Genomic DNA, 13,491 nt, shown 5'->3' with positions numbered 1-13,491 from the left:
GAATGCTAACTCCCATAATTCTCTAGCCAGGCAGACTGTATCTGATGTGCATCTAGGTGAAGACACGGTTTGACCAATGCTTGTCTAAGAAGAGTTAAAACTTGGGTATATTCTTATGCAAGGGGTTCAGGACTCTTTTGATTTGCACGCTAACAGAATGGGATCAAATCCACATGAAAGCAGCTGGCAAAAGAAATATTGTGTTAAAAAGGGGGCTGTAGGAAAAAAAGGTCCCACAGTTGGGGGGTGGCTCAGAAAGTTACTGATTGCTCCATTCTGAGTCCCTCCCCCTCTCCCTCTTGCCCCCACGATCCAGAGAATAAAGTGTGCAGTCTACCCTTTCCAGAGCACATAGACCAGTGGTTGCGAACCTATGGCCTGGGTGCCAGAGGCGGCACTCGGAGCCCTCTCTGTGGGCACACGTGCCGTTGCCCCAGCCTTGCCTCCCCCTGCAACCCCCTCCTCTCCAGCAGCCCCCCTGAAGGAGAGTCACCCCCGAGCATGGCCCACACGGAGCAGCGCAGCCAAGGACATGGCAGCCAGGCAGCATAGACAAGACTCTGCCCTCACATCCCATCATGCAGTTGATGCTGCAGGGCGTGGACAGAGGGTGTGGTCGCCATAGTGCTGCTGGGCTGCCTAGGCAATCTGCGGCGGGCCTTGGAGGCAGTGAGTGGTCCTGTGGGCAGGCGGGGTGGGGGATTGGGAGTGGAGTGGGGGCGGGGCAGGGGGTGGAGTGGGGGGGCGGGGCCAGTTTTTGGGCACTCTGTCTCTAAAAGGTTTGCCATCACTGTCATAGACCAAAACATACAGCCACTGCTCTAAAAGGAGTTAGAAAGAATTCCAGAAACTCTGTTTTGCATGTTTTCCTTGCCATGAATTATGCTCAGAATTACAAAAAATAATAATAATATAACAATAACCTCAACAGGATGGAAGCTGTATTGAACTCGGTGGCACTTTTCTCTGAATAAACAAGGACTGGATTATGCCATTAGGACTTGGCTATTTCTGAGTCTAACTAGCTAGGAATAGGTTGTCTCAGGATTGTTCTGATATTGCTACTTTTGAATGTTGCCTGGCTAGACTTTTTTTCAGCCCAGGAGCAAAAAATCACCTCTGCAGGAACCAGATACAGAGGTCTAACAGGACAGATATACCCTGCGGCAGGTTTTCCCATCCCTGCCCCAGAAGAGATTTTCCCATTGGGTTCTTGTGAAAACATCCAACAATAGTCATCTTCATGAAGCAGCCCAATAGCAGAGGGAGGGATGAAAAGTGGGGCCGTGTCATAGTTTTACTAAGAGATCAGTATCGGTTAACTATTTTCCAGTGGTTACCTCACTTCATCAGGCTCTGAAGGAGAAGCCAGAAGAATAGCTCTGGTCCTAGTTCCTTGTGTTGTTGTGTGTCCACTTCCTCTCAGAATCAATTTGTGGCCCTCCACCACACCCCTTTCTCTCTCCCTCTTTTCTTATCTGTGGTGCCTCTTACATTGAATGCTTAAGAACAGGATCTTTGTTTTATATTGTAAATTACACTAGAGCCCCTTTGCATAAAAGTAGGGAAAAGGAGTTTTAATTATTTTCTGAAATAATCTATGAATTTAAGTCAGAAATTAAATGATCGCATTGGGTTTGTGTTAGAGCTGGATTTTTTTTAAAAAAACATAGACTAGACTACAAGTTAGTTAGTCCCCATTTAGTAACCACAATCGGGACCAGCAACGTGGTCATTAAACGACATTGATAAGTGAAATTGCAACTATGCCTACAAATCTTACTTTAGTTGCCTTTGATTTATTTACAAACCTAAGAAGAACATAAATGCAAGGACTCATCACAAAGTTACTTCTTCATTGCTGTCATAATTGCGAATGATCCTGAGACGAGGCTGTCACTAAGCAAGCATCATTTTGGGGGGAATTTCAGCCCCAATTCCCTTTACCAGTTCTACTGAGCCTTGTCTGCCTAGCAGGTGGTAGGGATCAGAAAAAAACAATAGTACATTCAGACTTGCAGCAGTGTTCCCCCAAGTGCATCACCATGATGCTTGTGGTGCTCCCCTGAATTTGCCACAATGCCACTCCTTGAACACAGCACAGCTACTTTTCCATCCAATAGCAAATTTTGTGGCTGGCCATAAACACAGTGTGTTTAGTCAGTTTCTTCACCCACAGCCCTGTGCCTGACCCAGAATTTTATGTGGGGATGGCTTGGAGCCTCTATACTTCCTTTTATAAAAGCAATCGTAGTGCCGAGACAAGAATACTCTTGTATGTGTGTGCACGCACTCGCCTGGCCAATGACTTTCCCCTTGTTGGCCTGGCCATAGATTGCTGGTTGAAAGCACTAATATTTTACCAGGGGCTTGCTGGGTGCATTTAGCTCTTGTGAGATGTAATGAAATGCAATGAAAAGCTCCAGTTGAGCCCTTCCACTACAGGTCCCCAGAGAAAAAACCTGGACTGCACATGCTTCAGCCTTCACATACACATTTGGAGAAGGGATGGAGCATGACATCATCATTCTTTTAGAAGCCTGAGAAAGAAGAAGGTGGAGAAGGGAATTGACTGCTTGTTTGATGGATTGGTTCAGGAGTTACTCTGATTTGGTATCATTACACCAGTCAGTCTGCTGCTTTGGTTTTATTAGAGGAGAGCAATCTTTTCACCAAGGCCGAGGAGGTTACAGGCAATACATTCCTTCTTCCTCACATTTTTGCCTATTTTTTTTTCTTTGCATGACTGGTTCTTTTCCATTGAACATTATCTATTGCACTTAAAATCTTGCACAATTTCCTCAAGCTTTTATGGTTCCTTTCTTTCTTGCTTGGATCCACTGCACTGAGTTGCCCTGTGTAGTTCCTAGGCAAAGCTAATACCCCTCGCTTGCTTGCTTACCTGCTTGCTTGCTGAGCTCTTGGCACACTAAAGAGGTTCATCTCGGTAAGGAATCTTAAATATATAGAGAGTTCATTTCAAACCAGGACCTGCAGTATGTTATTTGTTGTTTTTTTCTTTAGCAGAGTGAGCTCAGCGGATTCACTAGTACCAGTTCAAAAGTAGGATCATTTCTTGCCCGCATAAGTGCAGGTTTAGAAAGTTGAAAAATTGTTCAGAGGGGGAGGTAAGAGGGTGATACTGAGTTGCCCATGCTGCCGGAGAAAGGCAGAATTGCTTACACAGAGACGCTTTTGTTCAGACTATGATAGGTGGCTTCTTTGGGTCTTAAATTTACCTTCCATTGGGGATGTTAGCTTGTGTGAAGTTATTGCTTCCGGATAAAGTAAGATGTTCAAAATAACGAAATAGTGAAAAAAGAAGCTTTTGGCAGCATGAAATGAAGGGACTGTGCTGTATACCTGCTCGATCTGCACCTTTCAGAGAAAAATATCTGCATATCCTGCTTTGGTTTCTATCTGACATTGTACTTCCTTGCTTAAACTAGTCCATAAATTAAATTTTAAATTGAGTGAAAGGTTCAATACCTTGAGAATTCAGTTTCATTGGAACAATAGTTTTGGAAGAGATGGGCCATTTCTGATGACATTGCAGAAGCTGGACACTCTCTGAAATTTCCAGTTGACAAGAAGTGGAGTTGCAACATCCTGCATAACTCCTTGTTCATCCCTTCTGATTAGGACAATGCATTGAAAACTAAATGAATTTTTGCAGTTCCTTTGCATATGAATTCAAATTAGGTAAAAGAGTCAAATTATCTTGACTGCTGTGTACATTTATTTTGGACGTTTTTGTTGTTTTTATAGCTTTGGAATTGGAAGCCACTCAGAGTCATTTGAGATGGGTAGCTATAGAAATTGAATAAAAATATGAGGTGAATAAATAAATATGAGACATAAATATATCTGGATTATATCACCATTCATGCTATTAAAATAAATAATTCTGGCAATAATAACCATAAAATGTTAAGAGCTGAAAGGGAGCTTAAATTGCCGAGTTCAGCCTAACCAAAGGAGGAATCCATTACTGCAGCATCCATGACAAATGGATTTTGACACTTCCAGCAAAGGACAGTCCTTCCTATTAAGAATTTCCTTTGGTGTCCAATCAAAATATGCATCCCTGTATTTTGTACCCATTGGTCCTGCTTCTGCCTTTGGATTGTTCTCCATTCATAGTTCCATATCTTGGGATAGTCCAAACCAAGTTGGAACAAGGAGCTGACTGATCCTCAGCTTTAACATCCTGGAGAAACAGAGTTGATCAGCTTATGATTGTAAATCCAGGGCCTTTGGAGACCCTCCTGCCTAAACTAGAGGGTGCAATAGCCTTGAAGGATTGGACTAGAAGATCTCCAAGTTTCCTTCCACCCCTACGATTCTATGTACTAGTTCAGAGGTCTGCAACCTTGACAACTTTAAGACTTGTGGCTGAGGAATTTTGGGAGCTGAAGTCCACAAGTCTTAAAGTTGGTAAGGTTGCAGACCCCTGAACTAGTTCTATGTACTATGTACCTGCTTTCATAGGTTTTTTTTTTAAGTTTATTGATAAAATGGATGGAAGGAAAATTACCATAATCTCCAACAACAAAACATATATTGAAGGCCTCAGATGGGGGGGAAGTCGGGTTTAGGAATTGGTTAACAAAATTATTTTATGTGCACATCCTAAAATCTTGGCAGAAAGTGCTTTTGTCCGCACAGGAGAATTTTGACTCTATGAGAAAGCTTATATGTACTATCTATTTAAAAGGAGAAAATATTTTAATATTTTATTATACACTGCCTAGAGTTTCTCTCTGAGGGAGATGGGCGGTTCAAAATAAATATATAAAAAATAAATAGATGTGGCAGTGCCTGGTATACCTATGATATTTTAGGTATGCGAGGCCATGACCGGACATTTATCACAATTAATGGAAGGGATAAAACATAGATTCTTGACACAATGCATTTCTGGCATGGAAGAATTCATGCTAATCATAATGCAAAGCATTGAATTCTAAGTTTTTCCTAGTGGATTATATTCTTTTAAGTAAGGGGTGGAGCTATAATATCTCAGATAATGTCCTGGTGACCTGCTGAATAGCCATCAACTTAAGCCCTATAAACTTCACACAGCATCCCAGCCAAATTAAGGTTGCTACATTTAGTAGATAGTCTGGCAATTGACTTCCTTGGGTGGGTGGGGGGCATGAAAAAGCAAGAAAGACTGGCAGGTGCCTCAGATGTGCTAGATCCCTCCTCTTGGGTATAAGGCTTCTGTTCACAGAGGGAAGGGGGAGACGGATAAGAACCTGTACATAACTGCATTTGGCTGCCCTTTCTGTGTCCAAAATATTCACAGATAGACTACAGGTTGGAGGAACTTTCTTTTTTCAGCTCAGGTCTCCTAGGGAAAAGGGGGGTTCAAAGCAAAATAAAGGAAAGGTTGTTTAAGGTCTTCTATGCCATCGGTTTTCAACTCGCACTAACCCTCCCATATCACTTTCCATTCTCCCAACATTATTTCAAACTCCAGAGCTAACATATTTTTGAAAGGGCCCAACTGAGGAAAGAATGCTGCTCAGGAATTGTTTGAAATGGAGAACTGGCAAGGAGGAAAAGGGGTTACAGGGAAACTGAGTTCAGGGGAAAATGAAGTGCTATTTCCCTCTCTGCTTTTCCTTTCAAGAATCTCACGTGAAAGCAGCTTTTTTACTCAGAGAAAGAAGATGAGGGCTCATTGGGCTTGCACTAGCACATAACATATAGCTAGCTGTATGGTACTGCCCATTAAGATTTGGTGTTGTGAAAGCCAGTCTGCCCAATCATAGTTGCACAGCTAAGGCAGTTCCATTTTGGCAGTATGTGTGTGTGTTTGTGTGTGTGTGTGTGTGTGCTCTTCGTTGTGAGAATTGTGATGCTGTGCCCATTTCAGAAATCTTTCAGAAGTGCTTTGGGCTATACCTGAGAACCTGCCTGCTATTAATTAAAGGAGTCATGTCTTTGGGAAAAGGAATTCTGCATGAGCTGCGCAGTTCAGCATAATGAGGCTGGTTTAATTAGTGGCAAAGAAATTCTGCAGTTACACGAGGACTAAAGTTCTTCTTCCAGACTATTTTGGAATTATTCAGAGGCCTGATGAGAATAGTATTTTATGGAATGACAACTTGCACAAGGAACCATTTTGAGTCCATAGTCCTATTGGCTCTTAGTACTGTAATGTTAGATACCAAAATGATAAAGTATATGTGGATAATTCAGCCTCCAACATCTGAGGGCAGTTGTTCTAATGTGGGATAATTTGGGATATAAATGGGTTTGTTTAGCGCCACAGAAATCCGTGCTTATTTGTAGAGTAATAATTTATTTTGTCAAAAGAGCCACCTGGGACTTTAAAAAAAAAATGTCTTATTGATTGGCTCATTTTTCATTTCCTTTTTAGGATACAATTAACACTTTGTTTGCTTCTACTAAAATATGTGATCTACCACTTCATTACAGTTGTGTCTAGGTTGTTCTCCAGGCCGCACTGCAGAAGTGATGCATCTTTGTCTTCTTTGCTGTCATATTAAAAATGCCTAAAAGAACCCACCTATATCAATATGTTCTGTAGAAAAAGAGAAATGAATTATTTTAGATATGAAAAAGTTAGGGTGCATAAAATGAGTGAAAGATTTAATACATTTTTTTTAAAAAAATACAAAGTTGTAAGTACATTAAAAATAACATATATACATAAAATTAATCTCAACTGAGTCAATAGCTTTGCCAAACATATTGAAAGACACAGAAATAATGATTCTCACAGGAAAAGCATTCCTACAATACAGAGTGACGCCTTTCCCCCTCCTTTTGTTAAGGGTTTCAAGCTAAACCTCTGTAGAGCAGAGCTTCTGGGACCTTGGCCTTATAGGACTCAAAAGAAGCACCAGGGAAAATGGATAGGATAGGAGGGTGATCTGGAAGCACTAACCTCCCAAAATTAAAATGAAAAAGCATGTCTCAAAATGTATTAAAAAACAAAGGAGCAACAAGGTATAGGGTATTGGTGCAGTTGTGGGAATGTCTGAAGACACAGTGTGCAGCAAGATGACAACCCCAAATTTCTTCTTCCTGGCTTCAGATTTCACTTCTTACAGTGGTACCTTCATACTCAACCGCTTTGAAACTCATTGAATTTGGTACTCAAGTGCCTTTTGATGCAAAAATTTTGTCCTGCTACTCATTGTTTGGTACTCAATGGACAAGCTAGAACATTCTGTGTTGGCTGCCTTGTGATTCACTACATTATTCCTTATGGGAAAAATTTGTTTGGTACTCGTTTTTGGTACTTATCGCGCCTCCTGGAACCAATTAATGATGAGTAGCAAGGTACCACTGTATTGTCTGCTCTCTGATCCTTTGTAAGCAAAAATGCCAAAGACTGAACTCAGACCTTCTGATTACAGAGCGTTTACACCAACACTGAGCTGTTATCTGTCTTCCTACGCATCCTAGAGTTGTCTAGCCTCTAATAGTACCATAACGTCAGTAGGTGGCAACATCCAGGAACGCTTGAATGACTTGAAAAAAATAAAGGTTGGACTTGGTTAGTTCTTGGAATGGGAGATAGCCACGATATCCCAGAGCTGTAGAGATCCAGGAAGAAGGCAATTCTGGGCAACCCACTATCAGATGTTTATTGAAATGCAGCATTATTTCTATAATTTCAGTAAACCATAGCTGTAGCTTAAAGTCTGTATTTATGGGGGCAGAATTGAAAATTCTGCCTCTGCCATTAATTCCTTATGTAGCTTTAAGGTTGTCTTCCATCTTTAAAGTAGGGATAATACTGAACTATTGTATTTTTTTTTCTGATTAGTGAGATGAAGATGGTGTAGTTGAAGTATAACATTATTATTAGTCGTGGATTATAAATTAAAAGGCTACAGTTTAGTCAATTTTTATGGATTTCAATATTTGGATCAGAAATTCAGTGTTGTTTAAACAGATAGGTGTGTGGAACTAAATGCCCAAAGAGACCATTATGAAAGTAAAGAATGGGAAGGAAGAGGGGAAGGGAATGGAATTACAGGTAGTCTTCACTTAGTGACCATTGGAAGTTCTGATCTCCCACCCAAAAGCTACTTACAACCCAATTCCGGAATTCCAGCAGCAGCCAGTGTCAAGCAAAAAATGACTATAGAAATCCATTGACTTGCTTTATGACCACTACATTCATTTTACAACTGCTGCAAAAAAGATAATAAAATTGGGTTGGTCACATGGGTGCCTCATGACTTACGGCAGAAATTCCATGGTCTGTTATAGTCATAAGCTGAGGACTACTTGTACTGCACTAGAATCTGTGCCTTTCTCCAAGACTGCAAAATACCAAGTCTCATTTCAAAGATTCTGTGTTGGTTGTTAAGGCAGCAAGCTTAGTAAGCTCTCTCAAACAATGCAGAGAAATTGTTGACCTAGAAGACATCAAAGATAGATAGCTGTAAGATCATTATGTTTTTCCTTGAGATTACCTCAGATAATTGTCCTGTTTCTTCCCCACCCTCTCTTTCCTTTCAGAACCTTCCAAGGGAGGTACAAAGAATAGCATGGCAGAGGTCCTGCCTAGAGATGGGCAGTGCTAAGGAGACTGAGGCTCTGCAGTTGCTGAACCAAGAAGCGGTTCCAGGAGATGCTCACAAGCTCACCACCAGCTCACCTTGTGGTTGTAGAAAAAACAGCTGCCTCCAAAATGTCAACTGTGCAAGCGGAGAGTTCACCATGAGGAACTGCTGTGTAAATGAACTCAGCATCAAAGACAGCAGCCAAAAAGTCACCATGGTGGATAACCCAAACCAGAAAGAGAAGGCTCAAGCTGTAGATCCAAAGCCTTCTGTAGATCTCCTCGCTGCTGCTGCTGCTGCTGAGCCCCCCATTCTAAAAAACACAGGTGTTGGAGGAACTTCCCCAGAAGCAAAAGAAGAGGTAGCAGCCTGTCATGAGTGGAAACAGAACAGTAAGCAGGATGAGAGCACGAAGGAGATCTCAGTGACCATCTGCAGCCCTCTGGAAAAAAAAGTTAGCCCTGTTGCTGGAGAAGCATGTAGGCATCTCCCAACAGAGCCCTCCCTCAAAGGGCCCAATAAAGACTCACCCAGTACACCAGTCTCCCTGAAACATGTTGCATTTCTTGAAGCCACCACAGATAAAACTGAGGAGGAATGTATCCAAATAAAAACAGTTCATTCCAAGATGGGTCCAGCACTTCCTGCATGTCAGCAAAACATAAGTCAAGGGCAGCCTCTTGCTTCTAAAGGAGATAAATCACACATTAGCAGTGCCATTTGTGAAGCTATGGAATACAGGAAAGAAGATTCTAGAAGTCTCTTTGGGTCAGAAACTATGAAGGAGTCCATTCTGGAACCCTCTAAAGCTGAAACCACATCAGAGAAGTCAGACAAGCCTGTTGCAGCAAAGAATCAGTTGAGTGATACTGAGGAAACAAGGTTCCCTGTTACAGAAACTCACCCACCTGGAAGCTCCTATAAAGTGCCAGATGTCCTTGTTACCAGCATTTCTTATGAAGTCAAACATCAAGGCACATCAGGTGAATTAGAATCAAGCCCAGCTGAATCCATGGAAGAGAAAACAGGGCACAGGGAACCAACAATGTCCAGCTGCAAAAATCAGGACCCAGCTCATGAAAAAAAAGTGAAAATGATTAGCATAGCTACAAGTGAGGACCATACCACCAATGAGGAGATGACGTCTGTAGAACGTCTTGCCCAGGCCTGCGTTTTGGAAGTCACATACCCCCAGCACGATGCTGGAACTCAGGTTGATAATCGGGTATCTTTGGTGTCTGTAGCCGTCAGCCCTATTAATCCACCTGATGGCTCTTCAGCTTTCACATTTCATACAAGAGGTTTAGGGACTTCTTCTCTGAAAAGTCCTGGTCCAGAGGAGAAACCCACAAAAAGGGATGTGGAGATGCAAGTGTCCATCCCAGTGGAGACCAGATCAGTGGCCACAGGACCCATGACTCCGGTAACCAAATCCCCTCAGTCATCCTATCCTGAAGTGCACATTAAGGGTGCACAGGACGAGACATCAGAGCCAATACGAGAGGTCAGCTGGGATGAAAAGGGGATGACGTGGGAAGTATATGGAGCCTCCATGGAGGTAGAAGTGTTGGGAATGGCCATACAGAAGCATCTGGAGAAGCAGATAGAAGAACACGGTCGGCAGATGGTGATGACTCCCCAAAGTACCCGCTCCAGTTCTGTCAAGGCTGCCCCACGCAAGGGTGAGATCAAGAGGCAGCCCAGTGTGTTCAGGGCACTCTTACAGAATGTACGACGGCCGCGCTGCTGCTCTCGTGGAGGCCCAGCTGTGGAGTGAAATGCGCTCTTGTCATTTTCTTGGGTTTTTATTGTAACTGGAAAATGCAAATATTATGTAGTTTCTCAGGCAAGGTGGGAGGGAATGATCCCTTTTTAATATTTTGAAACTGTAATGTTACGGCACCTCTATCTAGTGCTCTTCAAATGGCATATTTTAAAAATGCTGGCAAAGTACTAAATTACAAGGTTGATAAGTTTGGCTGAAGAGCTTTGAGCCTTGCCCAGCAATAGGTGTCTTCATATACACCTGAAGAACTTACACATTCCTGAGAGCAGTGCTTATATCTGCTGCTTGCATCCAGAGTGTAGTTTTCATGCCGGATATATATAATCTCCACAATGACAAAATACAAAACTCTCAACAACCTATTTACTATAGGATGGAGAGCATCCTTGGGCTTTTACTGCCCAAGTGATACAGCCCTCTAATAGCCCATGTTTGTCATTTAAAAAAAAAAAAATCACACAATAGACCACACAGATCTCTGAAACAAAGCCATCCGAGATATAAGGAATGGGATTGACCACATTTAAGTGTTTGGGATCCACAAACAGAAGAAGCTATCCATTTAAATGAAGCCTGTTTTAAAACAAGCACTATGGTTTTAACCCACTCCAGAATCTTTCTTGGTCCCGTTGCTGAACCACTGAAAGACCAATGATAAGGACAACCGGTTTACCCAGATAAGTAGATCCACACGCATGCAGGTTGCTCCACTTGGAGATCTCCTAGTGCTGTTGTCAGAAATCATTATGTAATTCTTATTTCGTTCTTTAGCAGATGGTTGTTGTTGTTGTTGGTAACGGTGGTAGTAAGAAAAAGGCAGTATTAATAAAACTGTAGGCATAGATGTCTGGATTCTTCCTCCTGTAATCCGGAGGATGCCATTATTTGATTCCATAACAGTCTGTAATGCAGCAAAGTAGGAGCCAGAACTAAACATTGTCTGTTACATATAAATCCACTTAACAGACATGTTGGTTCTTTTAGCATACCAGAAACCTGCTTTTCACAGCTGTTAATGGTTAAGTTTTCTAGCTCTCTCTAGGAGTAACTCAAATGGGAAAGTGCTTTTCTAAAGGGAATGGAGCATGACTGGATTGCTTACCATAAATGTATATTTTGCATTTACTTTGATCCAAAGAAACTGAATCTGGGGCCACATAATTGCAAATCTCAAGTTCTAAGCATCGTTGCTTGAAAATAACCTTGTATTTCTTAGAGCAGATGTTGAATGGTCCAACATCAAATATTCAGTGCAAACATACTTCACTTAATTCCTAAATCACTGGGGCTACCCTTTCCTTAACTACAAAATGAACTCCTTTCTGATTTCAAGTATATTTATCCATTTAGAATTAAATTCATACCCCACCTTTCTGTTTACAATATTCAAGCACTTGAGGTGACTTGCAGTTTAAAACTACAGAATATTGCACATAATAAAACCCAGACAATTAAACTCAGAATCAATTTTACTTAAATCAACTAACGGTTGAAAAACTGACAATGTTCTTTTTCCATTTATTCTTTTCTCTGGGAGTCCTGTAGCAGAAGGCCCTCTCCCATCTGCCTGAGAGAGGAGCTTCTCCTGGTAATTAGTAAGTAAGTGGGTGGGTTCAAAGCCCAAGAGTTAGACCCGGAAGCCAAAGAAAGGGATTGAGTAGCTCCTTTGCCACTTAAAAATAAAATAAAAAAATGTTTGGTTTCATAGAGGATCAAGATTTAGTTCTTAGTGAATCAGTTCTCTGTCAAGGCTTGGTCCCAGTTTCTTTGCCATCACTGATTTTCTTTGGTAAGCGTGCACATATTCCTCAAATGCAACTCCTCTCTGTAAAGCTGTCCCAGTCCTTTGGAAATCGTTTTGTTTTTATACCCTCCAATGAGGGTAGCATGATAGGAGAGGGCTGCTTAGGAGACAGTCACTGTGTCTGCTTTTAATCCACAGGTCGGCAACCTACAGCTCTGGAGCCGCATGCGGCTCTTTGAGCCTTCCCCTGTGGCTCCCAGCCTCCTCTGCCATTTGCAGAGAGAGACAGAGACAGAGAGAGGCACTTGCGCTTCCCTGCTTCTCTGTCTCTCTCTGTCTCTGTGTTTGTGTTTATGTGTGTGTTTGTGTGTGTGTGCAAAAGAGAGTGGACTCACTGTGTTCTCCGACAAGCTGAAAATCTTTTTGGGCGTGGCTCCTGCCTTTGCTGCTTCTCTGCAGGAAGGAGGAAGGGCAGGAGAGAGCTAGCTAGCCCAGCTATGCTGACTCAAGAATTCTGGGAATTGAAGTCCATGAGTCATAAAAGAGCCGAGGTTGCCTGGCAGACCAAGGGCAGAAAGAAAGAGAGGGAGAGAGAGGGAGGGAGGGAGAGAAGGACACAGAGACCCTTTTGATATCTAAAATGAAGATAACACTGCATATATCCTTTTTTACCTTTATGAGATGTGTGTGTGTGTGTGTGTGTGTGTGTGTGTGTGTGTGTGTGTGTGTGTGTATAAAAGGTAAAAAAGGATATATGCAGTGTTATCTTCCTTCTAGATCTCAAAAGGGTTTTGCGGTTCCCAGTGTTTTGTTTTTGGTGGAAAACGGGTCCAAGTGGCTCTTTGAGTGTTTTGGGTTGCCTACCTCTGTTTTAGGTAAGCAGAACAAGTGTATTTAGTGTTGTAAGCACCATGCATGCTGAGTACTTTCTCACGTGCCATTTGATTGATGGGGTAAGGACCAGCAGCCTTACTTCCTAAATTACTGACAGTCATGCTGTTTCACTGCATAGATCCAAAACAGGATCTCTGTTTTGCCACAACAAACTTGTATGGCTGTACGTCTTTGATATAGCTTGGAAAAATCAAGCTCTTGAAGTCTTTGGAGGTAACTCGTAGGGGGTTAGCTTTAGAGCTATAAGGCTGAGTGGGCAGTTTTCACAGTATAATGCAGAATGTCAACACTTTAAGACCTCTGAGGATCTATTTTCTTCACAATCCCCATCCTTTAGGAACCGAGGCCATGCTTTTCACAGCTGGTAACAGTTACTCCTAGGCTTTCCCAAGTAGTAACTCAAATGTTACTCCTAGGGAGTATGTACCGTATATGAGCCTCTAATAATTGGGAGTAAAAACATTTATACTCTGAATACTTACCCACTGTGCTCTTCAGTTTTAGGGTTTGTC

At 42.1% G+C, this 13,491-nt stretch overlaps 1 protein-coding gene across 1 annotated transcript in view; it reads left to right on the top strand.

Annotated features, from left to right (window-relative positions):
* GPRIN1 (G protein regulated inducer of neurite outgrowth 1) overlaps positions 1-12,400 on the top strand; it is a 29,290-nt gene extending 16,890 nt beyond the window's left edge. The window contains exon 2 of the mRNA XM_039356735.1: positions 8,512-12,400. Within this exon, the coding sequence (XP_039212669.1) occupies positions 8,563-10,332 (1,770 nt within the window). The 5' untranslated portion in view covers positions 8,512-8,562 and the 3' untranslated portion in view covers positions 10,333-12,400. The remainder of the gene's footprint in view (positions 1-8,511) is intronic.
* The last annotated feature ends 1,091 nt before the right edge of the window (positions 12,401-13,491 follow it).

Source organism: Crotalus tigris, unplaced genomic scaffold (assembly GCF_016545835.1).
Source record: "Crotalus tigris isolate CLP2741 ecotype Arizona unplaced genomic scaffold, ASM1654583v1 scf7180000018829.1913635, whole genome shotgun sequence".
Classification (NCBI taxonomy): Eukaryota; Metazoa; Chordata; class Lepidosauria; order Squamata; family Viperidae; genus Crotalus; species Crotalus tigris.
The sequence above is the reverse complement of the archived record's forward strand: the minus strand, read 5'-3'. Positions and strand labels throughout refer to the sequence as shown.